General features: G+C 30.5%; 1 protein-coding gene across 1 annotated transcript in view; it reads left to right on the top strand.

Moving 5' to 3' along the window:
* Positions 1–16,974, top strand: part of LOC134266801 (uncharacterized) — a 36,268-nt gene that overhangs the window by 1,518 nt on the left and 17,776 nt on the right. Inside the window, 5 exon segments of the mRNA XM_062749027.1 lie at positions 120–428; positions 8,331–8,438; positions 10,758–10,898; positions 13,518–14,078; positions 15,318–16,286. Coding sequence (XP_062605011.1) covers positions 212–428; positions 8,331–8,438; positions 10,758–10,898; positions 13,518–14,078; positions 15,318–16,286 — 1,996 coding nt within the window. The 5' untranslated portion in view covers positions 120–211.

The following is a 16,974-nucleotide window of genomic DNA, read 5'->3' as shown; positions in this document are numbered from 1 at the left end:
AGAAATTGGTTACGTAAGCACGCTTGAGAAAAAATTCAGGTAAAATAGAGAGAGAGATTATAAAATGGAGACCCTCAGTCTGACGCACTATTAACAAATCTGTATTTTCTTCATTTCAGATATAGTGCAATGTTTCAGTTTAGGATAGTGATATTGAGAACATGATTACCAGTTTCCCAAAGGATAGTTATATTTTCTTGTGGATTCAATCATGGACGCCCCTGTAGATTTTTCATTAGACAGAGCTCGGATTTTGAATGGAAACATTTCTTCTTACAATGGGAGTAATTTCAGTGAATCTGGGAGATCTTCGTCTGTGGGGGGAGGAGGGTGCGTTCAGGATCTCACTCGAGGGTCTACGACCCCCTCCACCTCCTCCGACTTCCATAGATATTTTCATCCAGCGGGAATTGCTCTGGCTGCTCAAGGTATGTCGTCAAATTCTTGTAACCAAATTTTTAATACATGTGTAAAATTGACACTAGAATAGCTGCGTGTTTGAATTTTTTTTTCAACTTTTGTGAAGAGGGAGATGAAAAGTGTGAATGTTGACGTGCTATTGTACAGTACTGTAGAACATAATGTTGAATGGGTTAATAAATTTCTTCAGAGTATAGCTTTAAATTGAAAAAAAAAGAAACAGAATAACTCGCAAAAGTTGCTTAAATTTCCCAATTTATTACAGGGAATTTTTTTTTTCACTTGCAGCATTATTTTCTTGGCCATTTGATCAAGTTATTGAAAAAAAACCTAACATTGTTGTGACAGCTTTTGTAAATCATTTCAAAAATGACCCTATGAATCTGAATCTTTTCTTTACTGAAAGATTTAAAGCTCTACATTGGTCTGGCGATCAATAAGCATCCAATACCAAACCGAATTTCGGTTTTCAAGCCATACAATTTTAGCTTATAACACATTTTCAGATAAAGTGTTATCAGTCTAATTTCCTGAAATTTACTAGTGTAATTTCTGATAGCCGTCGATATAAGCGATATTTCAGGGCGCCATAGAAAACATCTGTATGTGGATAATAAATTTGAACTAGGTGTTTTAATAATAATGCAGATTTACAATGTACATATTTTATCTAATTTTTGCAAAATATAGATATTGTATATATATTCTAGAGAATATTGAATATATCTGTCCGTATATAAGCTTTTTTTTATTTTTCATATAACTATGTAAACTGAATAATGCATGTGAAGGAATGACAATTTTCTTCATGGCATTTCCCTGTTCGGATGTAAGGTCTGGCGATACGTTCCTAGAATAGAAGATTTTGTATATCTTTGTAATACTGTAAACCAATGAAAATTATTATAACCTTATGGGTTTTAAAATGGTTTCAAATGTTTTAAAAGATGTAAAAACATAAAACGATGATATCAGTAATTCAATGATTATATAGGAAATACAAGCCGTTGAATTTTGCACAAATACCTGGTAATCTACATCCTTTTTTATATGAAGAAACTTACAATATTTCAACTAATAACTCTCAGAAAAAAGTAAGATATTATCGAGGAACGTCTCGCCTGACCTTAAAAATTGCGCTTTTTCATCAATATGGAAATTACATTTGAATTTAGTTATGTTGGCATGGCCACTATTCTGTGATCCAAGTTTGTCTCGGATCCTAGCGGGTGGGCTTTATCGTGTGACTGCTTAAAAATAAATTCGAAGCATATTTTTGTATCTGTGTTAAATGTTCAAAGTCGTAAAATTAAGTTAACAGCAAATTGTAGTAGGATTTCGTTCTGAAGTTACAGTTGACCACAAATTGTTTTTACAAATTGTTCATTTGTTGTGAATAAAGAATACCATTGTATTATTAATTAAGAAGGGAAAAATGATGCACTTCTAAGAGAAGAAATTTCTTTACAATGAAATATGATATTTTGAAAATAACATGTATTTCACCTTGGAATTAGGACAATAAAAGAAAATGCATAATTATACAAATTTAAAGACCATGTTTTTATGTGAAAATATCAGATTGTCCATATTTCCCGAAGTCAACCTTCTTTTTTAATTAATTTGAATTTATTATAAGGATAACTTGATAAAAACTGCAATGATTAAGCCACGGCCTAATAGTTAATAAGTATAGTGTATAAATATTAACATAGGAGAGACACTTTTTTCTTCCATGTTATAATGAGATTTATTCCTGCTGTGTTGTATAAAATATGTTTTAATGAATCGAAAATGCATGTGTTAAAGAACAGCTGTGCATAGTCTTGAATTTAATTTATTAAAGAGCAATAAATATACCATTTTCTTTTAATTTTGAAGAATAGTAAACCTGAGTTTTTAAATCTGTTTGGGGTTCAGAGGAATGTAAATGTGAATATGTGTATATGAATTTCGTGAATTTGAATAGAGAAATCGCTTGCGTTAGATATACGTCATCTTTTGACTCAAAGTTTTTTTTTCCAAGATCTATTCTACTTCATGCTCTAATCCCAGATAATGACACAAATAACAAATGTATTGGGTATCATATAATTTTGATAACTGTAGTAACCTAAAGTTTTGTTGAAATTTTTAAACCCAGGGAAGAAATTTTGTTTTTTTCCCTGTGGTCATATATGAAATCTAATTGTTTTTATTGTATGGTAAACTGTCTCTTTTGGCTTTGTTTAAGAATTAACATTTTTAAAAAAAATCATATTCTAGAAAGAATGGTTGAAGTCAGGGATTACAATTTTAAAAAAAAAATAATTTTCTTGAAAGAATGCTTTAAGTCAGGTTATTCTAACTCATTTATTGCTCCTCTTTCATCTGGTACCTCATTATTTCATCATTATTTCGTATTGCTCTTTTCTATTCCGTCTATTATTATTGATTCTCTTTCTCTCTCCACTAACTGTACTGAAAAATAACTCGATAATTATGAACATGAATAATTTTATACAAAATATCCCATTTTCATCCCTGATTAATAAATTTCACAATTAACTAAAGCATGTTTTCAATTAGATAAATCAATATACCTGTCCACAGAATTATCTCACCACGAAAGCACAATACATTAAATATTCGTTTAGTTCTTTGCTGTAATGATGTCAAAGTTTTATTGAAATATATATAGATTTATGGATAAATTAAATTGTTAATATTTTTACATCAAAGGAATTGACATGGTGCAACTAACAGAAAGAGTGTTTGCTTTTGGAAAATTCTAATTGACAAAAATTAGCAACACGTTTTGAGCATCTGTTGTGATTTTTAATAACATTTTCTTCATTGCTGTCTTGAAATATTTACAATGACTATAGTAATAGCAAATACAACAGGATAATCATTTTCGTATAATGTGAAAATGACGTGAATGGCGTTGAAATGAAGTTTTAACTAACAGAGGATGAAAATATCCTAAAACTTTTGAAGAAAGTCAGAGTGGATTACAAGAAAGAAAAAAAATCAAATTATCAAAATGAAAATGCAAAGATAACGAACATCAACAAATCTTACTAATCTAATAAATAAAACGAATAAAAGAAGATTGAAGTACATTGTATATCTTTCTAGAAATGAAGAAAACCCGAGGAATAGCAAAAGTTTTAACTTGTTCATTAAAAGATTTTTTTCTTTCTTTTATTTAATCATGCTATAAGGTAAACAAAAGATGCACCAAAAACCCATTAAATATTTATATGTACAAACATTGATACTTTCAGAATGAATTTCTTTTTATTTCATTTTCTAATTAAGACACACCTGATATTGAAAAATACACAAAAGTTTTCCCCCATAAAAGGCGTTTTTTTTATTCAATCAAGAAACACATCGAATAAGCTCATATTTAGAATGAAACTGAAAAAGAACATGTGCATGATATCCTACATGTATAAATTTTGGTCTGAAATCATAAATATCATTATGCTCTCACCGGTGGGCGGAATAGCACACGGAGCACAGATGTGCTTCTATTTCCAAATCAATACACCATGAGCTGATGTCTAGCTGGAAATAGGGATTGTACATCGTCAAAAAAGCTATTAAAATACTTTCCTGGTTTAATATACCACATAAAGTATGCACCATCATGACAAAATATGAATATTCAAACATAAACAAGGCGACTTGAAAATATTTTGAAGAGAAAATAAAAACATGGCGATTTTTATATCTAACGAAAATGAGAACAGATCATTCTAATGTCTTGCGAATGTCTTCACCAAAATTATTTATAATTGTTTAGATAAAGTTATGATTTATGATAACCATTCTTCATATATTATATAAATATAAAATCTTCATAATATAGGTGTTATTGTTATTCATTTTGATTATAATCAAAATTGGTTTTATTCACGAATTCCTTCTGAATCAACCAAATCAAACTTGAATTTACGAATTGAAAAAACTAACTTATAAAAACCACCTTTACGTAATATTTAGCTTGGTTAGATTTAGAAAATCGATGGTTTCACAGTTTATAAATATCAAATCATTAATATGATTTGGATTATGATTTTTACATGAAATCAATCAAACCGTTAAAACGAAATTTCCGAAATTTCTGATTTAGTTAGGCGAGGCATTAGATTAAGTGTGGTAATTTTGGTAAAGTCTCATTTAAAATGTCGTAGGTGTCTACTATTCATGTATTTATATACATGTATGTTTAAGAATTGTAAAAAAAAATATTTCACAAATTCTAGCTTTTCATAAAATTATTTGATAGATCGAAACAATGAATAAAATAATAATAAAAATCCCAGCCTCAGTTGTATAAATATGAAAAAAGACATTTGCTTTATTTTAAAATAATGCAGACCTATTTTAACACACAGAATACGAGATAAAACTATATTTATTTATAATATAAATCAAAGAAATAAAGGTATATATTTTATTCATAAATGATGAAAAAGAAGAGATATTGATAATTCTATATTTTATTGACAACATTGACAATAACTTACCAAAGAAAAATGATTCCAAAGTTAAAAAGCTTGTTATTTTTAAAACACTAGGAACATAAGTCCTGTTTAGAATCGATCAAAATATTTTTCATCGAACAAAATAACGAACTATTTTTTATCGTTAATTTTCTCCTCGTTTCCTATCTCACTACACACATTTACAAAACACAACTTAAATCCACCGCCGCCATCTTTGTTGAAATTTACAATCAACACATTAAGAATCTGTTTTGGAAAATTAAATAAAAGGCTAAGAAATAGAACTCGATAAAACCTTCCATCGGTAATGTACAGTATTATGATTTACAGAAAAATCGCCCTTACATCTTCGTTGGCATTCAGATGTAGGTCATCTATAACATTAAATTCGGCCTTTTACGTCGAACGAAGCGTTAACAAAGAGCATTCGACCTGATTCCTAGCCTCGTCTGACAGCCAGTGACGATAGCATTGTAATCCACAGTGTGAGGCCAATCAAGGGGCACTAGAAAAATATTTAAAAGTTTATATATGTCTTAAAGTTTCTTTTAAAATTGTTGAAATTATGGTTGGTAGAAGCTTATGTCTAGTGAGGTGAAAATCGAAGAAATTTTGAAATGCGGTTTTGCAATATGTGATAAAATGAAGATATATATTTTCTGTATTTATGAAATTGAAAAAAAATAATGTACTTGTAAATCTAAAAGCAACTATAAACCAACTTAAAAAGTGGAGAGAACAATCATAAGCATGTATGCCTGCTGTTCAATCCAATTCAATGTATAAAATATATTTATTTATATATTTTAAACTAACCTAAAAAGTGATTATTCATAAGAAGTTTAAAGATAAGGAAATATTTCCTTTTGAATATAGACTAAAGAGTAGGGAATGCTGCTTTGATATTAACATACATGATTATTTTAGCTTGTTAGTGAAATAAGTAAGAAGAACATTAAAAGTTCACAAAATTAGAAGTTTTAAATATCCTATGGGGTGTGACTAAAGAATCCTCTAGTTACAGCCATGCCTGCCAGAAGATATAAGCTTTAATTATGAAAATGGGTGTTTCTATCATAAATTGCTATTTATGCAGTCATTCTCTTAGATAACAACACAAGAGGGAATGCTTTTACAACTTCAGAAAAAACCATGATCTGTATGGCATCGCACGATTTTTCTGTTTACCCAAGTCGCTTTGTTTACTTGAATTTCCTATGTTGTAGATTCCGTAATGTATGAAAACGTTGTGCAAGACCTTCAAAGAAGACCCATTAATTTTCAGCATTTGCTTTATAAAATGCAAGCGGGATTTGTGCTTGGAGATAAGACACAGTCTCCAGCAAAGGATATTCTCTAGAGAGTCGATATTTTGTAGGAACAAACGATTACGTTAAGTAAATACATCAGACACCACATTCTAGTAGGCTTTTTGTTTGAGGAGTCCCTTGTCCATGAACTCTCTTATATTTTTAACTATTCCACGTAGTAAATGCAATTTCATCTTGTCTTTGTCTCTTCGAATATTTCTAGGAAAAAAATTAAATAAGATTTCTAAGATCGGGCATGATTTATATGCAAGTATGAGAGGCCTATTTTAGTTGTCTTGGGAGACTGTATTATTAAAACTCTTATTCCATTCTTATCGTCTTTAAAGTAAAATAAATTATTTTAATACTATGCAGTTTTTTTCTAATCGACTCATCTTTTTAAAATTTTGTTTTGAATACTTTTTCAAAAAAAAACAAAACAAAACATCGAAACGTTTCCCTTGCGTACACGATCACTAGTATTTAGTACAATTGTAGGAGTTAAATATCGGTTCTCTATTTATTTTATGTATACATAACCTTTTTTCTATGCATATATTTGGTGAGTAATACACATTCAGGCAACTCAAATACGATAATTGATGAACCTTATTCCCACAAGGGCTGACATATGGAAACATTCCACATTTTATTTCACTTCTAAAATAAAACACATGTTCCATTTCACAGCATGATAATTTAGAAAAAAATGACAGTCTAAATAAATGACCTTTAGCTGGGAACCTACGTCACGAAAATGCAAGTGTTTTTATGGACCGCGTATTATAATACCAAGATGGTTAAAATACGGAAGGAAGCATTCAAGAATCAATCTAAATGGTATTCATACAGTTTATGACATGCTATGACCTTCATCGAAGGAAATTACTTTTTGGGGATTATTATGCAGTACCAAAAAAAATTGATATAATTCATGGGCTATACTGTTATATTTTTATGGATATTTAATAAAAATGAATTAACGACCGTATACAGTGCCTATTGACAAATACAAGGGATGAATTGGTTGTGTTGAACCTGAAAAAAGTAAGAAAAATGAAGTCTGAAAATAAATTTAACATTAATTAAAATCTAAGAATTCAAAAAAAAAAAAATTGACTGGATTGTCACTTGCAATCACTAAGTTTGATTGGATAAAAAACGAGATTATTTCGTTAATGCCAGCAAGTCCTTGCAATACGTGATGCTGGGTATCAGTTATCCCAAGCACTCCACAATCGTGCTTTATTCTCAACCCATGGAATTAACTAAACCTAACAAAAACCAATCATACAATATCAGATTTCCATAAAAAGTGGCATGTTTTGTTTTATGGCATATTGAGTTTTGTGATTGATATTCAAACTTTAAGGGGGCCAATGGGGGGAATGTTTAAAACGAATTTATTATTTTTTTTTTTTACGTTTATATTGAAATCTCTTTTGAATTTGGCTTTCATAATATTGCTTTATTCTGAAAGTTAAAATGACTAGAATATAGTTCAAGAAAACTGAATGTATTTTAAATCCTTTTTCATATTTATTGTGAGAATTTAGGTACACACATAATTACTGCAAAAGGAAAAGAAATTATAGAATTACAATCTGTATAAAACACTGTTTCGATCCTTAAAAGGTTAAAAAAAAAACGTTTTAACTTCCATATTGGATTTCATGATTTCATGATGTAATTTAACAATTTAATGACTAACTTTCTTACAAAAATAACAATTAAATTTTAATTTATGTGAATAAGTAGCCTTGTTTAGGATGTTACTTAATCAACAAAGGGAAACATGTAGTAATAATTCAACACTTTTACACAAATTAAAGCCAGGGTGAAATCAATGCATAATGAGTTAAATCAAAGATTTTTTCTATGTTAACACAAATTTGCTTTGCTTCTGTCATGCTTTATGATTATTTGAAAAACGACAACTGAGGTTGTATTTGTCTTCCATTAATTTATTAACAGAAAATTCTATTAGTTTTTGGGAAAAATCCTCATGATTATCTAAACAATTTAACATTTAATTAAAAGCAATACATACTTACATCTCCCAAAAGTTTGTCTTTTAAATAAATAATTTAACTTCTTATAGGTGCGTCCACTTATCCCATGATGCACAGCTATTTGGCGGGAGGAAGCTCCGCAATACCTGATCATCTGAAGTCTTTACTGCCAGAATACTACGCATCACATCCTGAAGGTAATGTCAAATTGAAGGTTTTTAGTATAGATATTTTATGAAAGTCACAAACATACATTGATAGTAGGTCAAATTGAAGGTTTTTAGTATAGATATTTTATGAAAGTCACAAACATACATTAATAGTAATTATTGCTACACAACAAAATTTGTGTCTTAACGCTATTTAATGGGAAAAATAAATTGTAAAATCTGAGAGAAGTACCTTTTTTTTATATAAAAAAGTTGCATAAGCATTCAGTATCCTGTCATGTTGTAAATTTTGAATTTACCATAACTTTTGTATTTACTTCCACCCGGTAAATTCAAAATTAACAACAAGACATTTCTAAAAATTGCTTAACAAAATAACTACCCTAGACAATCACTACTTGATATAGAAATTTAGACAGATCATATTCATCGAATTCTTGAATCACATATAGAATCGTATAAAATAGTGATTGAAATATAACTAAAGGAAAATATGCGTGTTTTAATATTTGACAATAAACATTTAAAACGTCTGAATACAGGGGTCGAAAAGGGATGGGGGGAAATCAACAATCATTTAATTCCTATAATGTTTACCTTTTCAAAAATGATATTTGAAGATTGTTCAAGTACATCCAAAACAACATATCACTTGTCTTTTTTAACCAACATGTTTTGGTTATTTTGGTTAAATTGTGGTTACTCTGTTAATAGTGCAGGATAAACGTGCTGAACTTTTTAAAAATTTCATGATGTCTTGTATTTACATTTTGGCATGACTGTCTACAACATCCTGTGTTTGGAAAAAGAACAATGCGCACAGACATCCATATCTCTTAATTAAGTTGAATATCTTTAAAATGTTAGTTGTTTTGCCTTAATTAACAATGTGTATAGTATGTTTTAGTCATAAATGTAGTGCATACCTCTGCTATGCTGATGCAGATTTTTACTGTATTTTTCAATTTTTTAACTTACTTATCTACGTTATTCGAAAAGCATAAAAATGAACATGCATACAAAAATCATATCATTATTACAAAGTAAGCGATTTAAATCCTACATTCATTGATTGTATGTAGTTTATAGTTATGTTCGAGAAAGTTCACTCATATAGAGTCATGAAAGAAACATACTTTTTGAAAATGAATCTTGTTTATAGGAATATTCAAATGCGCAATTTGTGGCAAGTGATTATTTCTAAGTGCAGTGCATTATTTTTTAGAATACAAAGTGATCTGGTTTGTGCATTTCATTTTTTAAAAAGAATACATTGCCAAATCATCGAAATCAAATTATCTAGAATCCTTGCTAAAGTCAAGGAAATGGTGAACAACTGTTTCTGTTGCCTTAACTTCCAAGTTTATACTAACAAAAAAAATTAGTAAATAAAAATATTCTCTTAATTGTGAAAGTTTTTTCACAAATTAAAGCAGCATTATCGAATAATTAAATGTTACTCATATTTTAAGTAATATTAATAATTTTACAAATCTTGAATCATTAATTTTTCTTATATTTCCTAAGAACAATAGATGACAGATGGGAGATCTCCTCAGTATTATAAATAGGTCACTTTATTCTCTTCTAATCTTCTTGGTTCTTGATTCCGTCAATGTTGATCTGATTCAGTTTTTAAATAAGGATAGTATTATAAATAAAATCTATTTAAAAACCCATTACATTATAAGACTATATCAAACACTTGGATATGACATTAAATCTTAATTTAAAAGATGCACAGTACAGTAGTTAGCAGTTTACAACCTTTTAGAACCTAAATATATCTTGCTTTTATTTTTACCTTATATATTTTAATGCTTAGTTTTGATTAGTATAACCTGAAAAAAATAATAAAAAGTAATATACCGCGAAGTTGACTACAGTCCTCAAATATAACGTGAATTCGAAAAAGGCTTTATTAGGTACTCGGAATTTAGGCTTTTGATTTTTGTTACTAATTGTAATGGTCTACATTTCAAGTTTAATGACTTAACAAACAAGGCATTGGCAGGTAAACCCTTGCTTGGTCTGGTATTCAAGGTATCTTAATAACGACCAGAATCGCCTCAAAATTCAGATAAGTTTGATAGACGTCATTAAACGTATTCAACGACACGTTCTCAGGGGCAGTCTAATTTTTTTTTTTTAAACTATCGATGATTTATAATTTCAGCCCTCCTATATAGGTAGATGTCTTATTTTTGATGTTTTTTACGTCCTTGACAATTTTTTACTCACATTGTTGTTTTACCAATATTTTATCCATAATTCGGCGGGATTTTTTTAATCACATTACAGTGAAGCTTAAATAAATACATATAATGTTTACTGCTTCTACTCTAGGATTGTCCCGTTACATGTTTCCTGGCCCAGGATTCCTCCCTCCTTACCTCCCGTCCTATATGTCCGCCACAGATTCCTTGTCTTTATTCGCCCACTCGGCAGGATCGTCGGCCTATCACAGGATTTACGATCTGCATAAAGGTCAGTATAGGTCTGCTGTACTCTCTCCACTGTCGTAGAATTTTAGCCTACAACATATTGTCAGATGGTTTAAAAATTAAGTAAGCATCATTAAGTTGTAAGATATGAGTGATTCAGGGTCTTTTTTTTTTACAATATTGGAATTTTTTCAACGTGGCAAGAGGGGTTAATATACCAAAAAATTGAGATAATATTTTATTTGCATTATGCAAGTATAAATGAATAAATATGCAAATTATTTAAAATAGTGCGATAAATAACATAATGCAGACATTTAACAAAATGGGTATATCGTTCATTAGATGTAAAGAAGAGATAAGAATATATAAAACAAAAATTATACTGATAATTGAAAATTCCTCCCTAACACATGAATACATAGGATGATGTGCAGGTTACACACTTTAATGGATTACTTAAATTATGTTCAAACCAAATGCATGTATCTAGCTTGACCCTTAAATTTATGATATTTTTGTAAGATTACATCCGTTCCTGCATTTACATCAATAGAACAACTTAAGACTTAACAATTATCACGTAAAAGATAAATGACACAGATTTTCTTTTAAAATTCAGATATATTTACTTACATAGGTCTCTCACTCCCATAAGAAGTGATATATGTTTAGTTAAACAAGTTTGTTTAACCAAGCCACATAATTTTGAGATGAGTGAGAAAATGTAACGTTACAGTTTCATGAAAGTTCTAGAAATATATAATGTTTAGTTACTGTAAAGTTTCTATTTTTACACAAGTCTATTTTTACACTATTAAATTGTCTCATTAATTTTCGTTGAAATAAATATTGATAAAAAAATTGCAATGAAGGTCCTCTGTTTGGGAGATAAAAATGTTTAATGTGGTATGTATCTTTAAATGACTGTCGATGTTTAGAGCTTCTTTTTCTTACTTCACTGGACTTTGATTAAATCCTAAGAGAGATTGTGAAAATATTTAGGATAGAAGGAACCAATTTTTTCCATGCCATTTCTTCTTGAAAGCCTCCAAAATCCTATGGAATCCCAGGGCATCCCTTTCTGGTTGAGTTTCTCCTCTTTATATCCAAAAGCAATGATCTAAAGATATGTAATTTTCCTTTTGATGAATTATTTCCATATCTTTCAACTCATTAGAAAAATATTAGAGATAAATCCAGACTCTTTTAAGAAATCAATTCCCCCATTTCGTTGAAAAAAAGTACAAAAAATCGTCCATGTTTTTGTTCTTTATAGTCTTTACCAACATTTTTGGAACTGTCCGACTTCGTATTACTTGTTGCATTTTCATGCTCAAAAATGATAATTTAAAAACGACGGATAGATTACATTAATAAGTCAACATCTTGTATATATATACTTGTACACTGTACCAATGTATCTATACTATAAGATTATTTATTATTAAAGAAGCAAGGTGTTAAAAATATTTTCATTTTTCATTATTATTTTGTTCCATTTTTTTCTGTGTTTAGATTAAAGTGTTACACTGTGTAGTTCCATTTTTATCCATATTACACTGAAATGGATGGAAAAGTAAGCAGTTAAGGAAATTTGTTACATTTATCAAGGACCAATAATAGGGAATCAAAAATTGATTAGAAAACTTTAGAATTTAAGTGAAAAAAGTAAATTAGAATAGGGAAATGATTAGAAAACATTAGAATTTAAGTGAAAAAAGTAAATTAGAATAGGGTGTGTTTTTTGAAACTGTTCGTATCAAAATGAAAAGTATGGTTTATAAAATAAACCTGCCCTTTTTACTATAGAAGAAGTACAAGTAGTAAAATGTGGAAATCAAAGTTCAACGTATTGCCGGCAAAACATATGCCTGTATGTCGAATTATACAATCCATCTATTCAAAACATCACTGAACAGACTGTAACCGAGGGGGAATATAAAAACCCGAAAGACCTTTTAATCGAGGGTCAAGTATCAGCCATATACAATTGGTATTCAGGGGATGTTTAAAATCACTGCCAATCATGTCGCCAAATCAGAAGGCCACTACTTATTTCTTCTATTATACCTGACAGTAAGACGGATACGATAGTCATGTTTCAGTAATTCAATATCAGATGTATTTTCACACTAGCTCCGCCTATTAATGCCATTACAAAAAATATTGTTTGAGGCCCATTTGGGGGAACAAGGAGAATGAATTTCATAGAAAAATATTCGTTTTCTGTTCATTTAAAATTCATGTAAATCCTGTTTTTATAATCAATATCTCGAAGCAGAAAGAGGTAATAAAGGATCCTTTTTATGGAAGGGAATAATGCCGTTATGGGTGGTATTTCTAATAGCAGCTGATCGCACTCTTTCCAGGGGTGACATAGCTTCTGCTTCATTACTGTTATGTGTGGAATAAAGTAAATATCAGTGGAGACAGAGAGCTTTCTAGCAAACACCATGCATTGTACTGTATTAATTCTGTTTTGATTTTTGAGAGTACCTTCTTGTATTCTCTCTTTTATGCTAGAACTAGTCAATTTGATATTTTTAAATAAATTTCTGTTAGCAAATGATGTTGATGAAAGAAATAATAATAAATTTTTAAATAATAAAAAATCCATTGGTTTATGCAAATACTTTAAGTTGACACCTTTGTCTTGTAGAAGCAGCTCTTTATCACGGAGCGGCTCGCTCTGGGTTATACAGTCCTCCATCTTCAACGTCATCTTCAACGGCATCCGGAAGATTATCCTCCGATCATGCATCTAAACGAGATTCAAAATCGACAGATTCCAAACGCTCACTGGATCTCAGCAAACATGGCTCTCGCGACGAGGCAACTGCATCAAAAGTTAAACCTTCCAAAGACATTGACAGAAAAGATGAACGAACGAACAAACGTCCATGTGAACTGTCGCCGACTAGAAGTAGAAAGTCTAAAATTCCAAGAGTTTCAGAAAATGACAAGAAACTCGAGAAAGAATGCCCAAAAGAAAATTCGACAACTTCAGTCTTAGAATCCAAAATCTTGGATAAGACTAACAGTAACAGTGAGGTTACCGTGACCATTGATGAGTGCAAGAAAATTGACAAAGATGACGTTTTAGTGGATTTATCTATTAAAATTCCAAAATCAGAGTTAATATCTCCCAAATCTCTTAAAACTAGTCCAACTGCTTCTGATGGTTCTCTAGAAGAAAAGACGTCACCTTTTTCAAATAAAGGTGAGTAAAATTCGGATTGCATTGAATTTACAATGAATTGAGATTATCACCTTTTTAGATCAATCACTGTTCGTTATCGTTTTCATTAGTTTTGTTCTTTATTATTTTGATTATAAAAAAAAATTAAAAAAGAGTATCATACTCACACATTTGTCAGACAACATACAACAAATCTTCTCACTTTTATAGGCAGACTTTGTAAAGGGCAGAGTTTGGACATAATTTATGATTTATTATTACTTGGGCCAATACCACTTATACTGTAGGATTTTTTCCTTGAACTTATTACACAAGTATCAAAATGTGAATATGCAAGATAAGTTCACATTATTAAATTCTTTGCAACACTTACCATAAGATGAAACAGTAAACAGAAGTTATATTGTTACATATATAGTCAGTACTATTATTTTACTAATTAAATATATTGCTGTGAATTAAATGAGGTATCTGAAGCATGTTTAGTGCATATAATATTTTTTAATTGTAAGGCTTCTATAAAGAAATATTCGGTTGTTATTGAGTTACATTCAAAGAGAAAGGAAGTATGACTTGAAACTTTTATCTAGAGAATATAGCTTGGACATAATTTGAGATATTATATAAACACATATTTTCTGCTGTTTTATTTAAATATTTTGCAATTTTTGTTTAAAGCACATTTTTTATAAAGAATTTTCAGTGTAATCATATTTCGAAATGCACTATGAATCTCTTTCATATACATCAACGTAAATCAAACACATTGGGTTTGTAGTCAATTCTTTCTTTGAAAGCGTTTGCATAATGATATTAAGTTTGCCTGAATTGACACAATTATCAACAATTAGGTTGACAATCTATGGCTTAAGATTCTGATAGCTGTGAAGTTTCGCACGCTCCTTTTGTTAAGGTCTGATGTTTCATACAATAGACATCATCTTAGCACAGCCGTTTATTTGAAAAAGATGACGTTAGTTTGCGTAGACAAAATTTTTCCACTCACCGAAATATAAGTAACATACTGAAAAGTAATGATAAAGGTGAATTGGATTCTGTTTTCTCTTTCTGCATTAAATTTTCTTCAGAACATATTAGGGTGAAAATATAAGAGTATTTTAAATTTGCCTGAAAAAGTACATGCAAAGATTTCTTGATTTGGTGAAAAATAATTGCTACTATGTTATATGATCATGAGAAACACCCGGAGACATTTTTTACCTCGAGGTTTTTCTATTACCTTTGTTGTTTGCTTTACAGACACTAAATCATCAGAAGACAACAATACAATGACCACCAAGACCACGACAACGTATTCAATGCCCTACTACCACTCAATTTACTCTCACTCTCAACCGGAGGGGGTCACAGATGGGAAGAAGGTCCATGCACCAACATTCACTCCAGAGATCGTCACTTTACCCAGCGTTGTACCCATCTCATCCCTTCCTGTACAAACAATAGCGTGTGATATGAGAATCAAGAAGGAAAAAACTTCCTCCTCGTATACATGTTGTAATCAGTCGTCTGCATTGACACAGAACACGACTGCCACTTGCCAAATGAGTCCAAAAGCTCAGAAAAGTAACACTGCATCAAAACAGAACGATTCCCACGAACAATTAAAAACTGACAGTAATAAACGGAAAGGCAAAGACAAATCGGCATCTGGAAGAGATAATTCAATAGAAAGTGATATGGACAAGCTCTCAAAGAAAACAATAGATTCATGTCAAAGTAATGTTATGCAAAGTTCAAAATGTTCAAATAAAGGCAAATTGAATAACAGTTCCAAAACACAGCTAAGTGAATCAAATAAAACAGTGTCAAGCGAAGTTGTCACAGATTTATCAAAGAAAACAAAGAGTCAACCGACGGAGGTACTCCATGATAAATCGGCTATCAAGCCGAAAACCAAATCAGCTTCTTCTACAAATGTGTCACCAAATGATCAGAACAGAGAAATCCCTTGCTTAACTCAATCCTCCCAATCTAGTACTGGAAAAGCAGAAACCGACAAAAGAGAAAGAAGTGATTCTTCGGCTGTTAACTTAGTCAAGGAAAAATCTACAATTCCCGAAACTAATTTAAAAAAAGAAGAACTACAGAGTTCAGATAACATTGTGCCAGATAACACGCCTTGTGATGTTTCTTCCAAAAAAAAGGCTGGGAAACAATCAGGGAAAAGACAGACTGGAAAACTGAAATCAAGTCTGGAGGATGGCGCAGGTATTGTAGAGAAACACAAGTTAAAGATTAAAAATAACCTTGACCGTAATGATAAATTTTTAAAAAGAAAAAAGTGCCTTGCCAATTCAGTTTAACCTAATTCATATAGACTTAAAGGAAAAAACTAAAACAACTCCCTTATTTACCCGATGTAATTTTTTATTCTAATGCACTACTCTTGATAATTTATTTTTTCTTTTCATTGTTTTGTTTGTTACTGTTTCATTGCGAAAGACTTTTCTCATTAGATAATTAAATACCTACTCAAACATGGCAATGGAACTCTTGTTACATGATAAGTATAATCGAGCTCTGACACATTATTCATTGCAATTTTCTACATCAGTAAAACACATCAATATTTTATTATCATACGGTGGACAGAAATGAAAGCAAACAAAAGGAGCAAGGGTTGTTTGACCTTTACTCTTTGCTTTAGATCGTATCAGATCCCCATTCATCAGTAAACCGAGATTTGAAATCAGGCATGTTTTTGAGAACTGGGAAAAACTGCGTCAAGGCAAGAGAGATGCAGCGGGAATTTTGTCCTCCAAGATCGATATGTGACTGTAGGCTCTCAGAAGCCTGCTCTGTCGTTCGAATCGATCTACGAGACTCAGATACCATAATTTCTCTCTTTCCATGTTTATGCAGTTGCTTGCTTCTTCTCAAAGATTTACTCAAAATG

Source organism: Saccostrea cucullata, unplaced genomic scaffold (assembly GCF_032062105.1).
Source record: "Saccostrea cucullata isolate Sc308-1 unplaced genomic scaffold, CSIRO_AGI_Scuc_v1 ctg327, whole genome shotgun sequence".
Lineage (NCBI taxonomy): Eukaryota > Metazoa > Mollusca > Bivalvia > Ostreida > Ostreidae > Saccostrea > Saccostrea cuccullata.
Note: the sequence above shows the minus strand (reverse complement) of the source record. Positions and strands in the feature narration are given on the sequence as shown.